This window comes from Colobus angolensis, unplaced genomic scaffold, assembly GCF_000951035.1.
Source record: "Colobus angolensis palliatus isolate OR3802 unplaced genomic scaffold, Cang.pa_1.0 Scaffold12669, whole genome shotgun sequence".
NCBI classification, from domain to species: Eukaryota; Metazoa; Chordata; class Mammalia; order Primates; family Cercopithecidae; genus Colobus; species Colobus angolensis.
This window is the reverse complement of record NW_012113885.1, coordinates 1-1281: the sequence shown is the minus strand read 5'-3', so window position 1 is coordinate 1281 and position 1281 is coordinate 1. Positions and strand designations below refer to the sequence as shown.

Here is a 1281-nt window from a genome sequence, read left to right as displayed (position 1 = left end):
AAAAAAAAAACAAGTAGAGTTTTAAGACAACAATCAAACACGCAGGGTTTTCCCTGCTTATGAGCTAGTCTCATGCTCTACCTTCATCTCATGGTGCTGGTCCAGCTGCTCCAATTCCAGAGGGCTTTCCCCATTTTGCCTCTCTTGTACCTTGGCTTCTGTTTCTGCCCCTCTTTCTTCTAGGGGGAGCACTGGGCCTATGCCTGGAGTCCTGTAGCTACTGTCAGAAGCATTTCCATCACAGTCATCTGCTGTGGGTGATGCAGGAGCTGTGGCAGTTTCATCTCTTTCTCCATTCACTATGTGCGTATCAAGTAAGGGTTCAGAAGCTTGAATAGAAGTATCTGGGCTAAGAGTGGCAGCTTTCTCCTCCTCACATTCCATCTGGTTTTGTGCTGCCATTACACCATTGGCCACACAAGTCTGTGCACCCTGAGTCTTATCTGTCTCATTTCCCTGCCTCTGTGGCAACTGCTGGGAGAGGAGTTTTTGTTGAGGTGTGGTTGTCAATCCATGCCTTCCTGGGGTTCTAGGAGCATTGAGGTTCACAGCAGAATCTTTCTTCAAATCACTATAATTTGATAATGAGCTAAAAGATAAAACACAAAGGAAGCATGAAAACATTGGCATGGAAAAAAGTTCTAGAATTAAGACAAGTTTATTCCAGTTGAAAAGGAATATTTGCTAATTTTTTTTTCTATCTCTGATGGTCTTAGAAACATGGATTTGAATATTCTCAGTGTAGCCCCAAGTCTCTGGGGATGCTATCCACATTTAAATCAAGATTTAAATAAAGAAGATGACCCTGAGTCTACCTGTGGGGACTGGAACACTTCCTTGGGCTGTTTATTTTATTTATAACTTAACTTTTCTTGATCCTTGCAGTGTTTAATAATGTGACTAGTTAGTAAAGACTTAGATATAATACTTACGTATATATCATCTCTTCCTAATATTTTTACTTAGTGATGTTTCTTAACATTTTTAAATAGGTGTAGCCAGCCAGTCCTTAATTCATGAACAAATTATAAACCAAAAAGTTACTTTTATTTGGAAGGCATAATGAATACTCTGAAAGCTTTTTTATTCACGCTGTCATAGCTTTTTACCTGGTCTCTTTGTTTCCACTCTGATCCCCTCCACTAGAACCTCTACAAGTGAGTCACAAAACTCTGACAGCTTCCTCACACACTCAAGGGAAAATCCAAGTCCCAGTGACAGCCTATGAGATTCTACATATTCTAGTTCCCAAAGGGCCTGGCCTCATTAGATTCCATTCTT

General features: G+C 40.4%; 1 protein-coding gene across 1 annotated transcript; it reads right to left on the bottom strand.

Annotated features, from left to right (window-relative positions):
* Positions 1-11: 11 nt before the first annotated feature.
* LOC105505580 (FYVE, RhoGEF and PH domain-containing protein 4-like) lies at positions 12-659 on the bottom strand. The gene has a single exon (XM_011933443.1). It carries the CDS (start codon positions 628-630, stop codon positions 58-60), a length of 573 nt encoding a protein of 190 aa, XP_011788833.1. The 5' UTR covers positions 631-659; the 3' UTR covers positions 12-57.
* Between the last annotated feature and the right edge of the window lie 622 nt (positions 660-1281).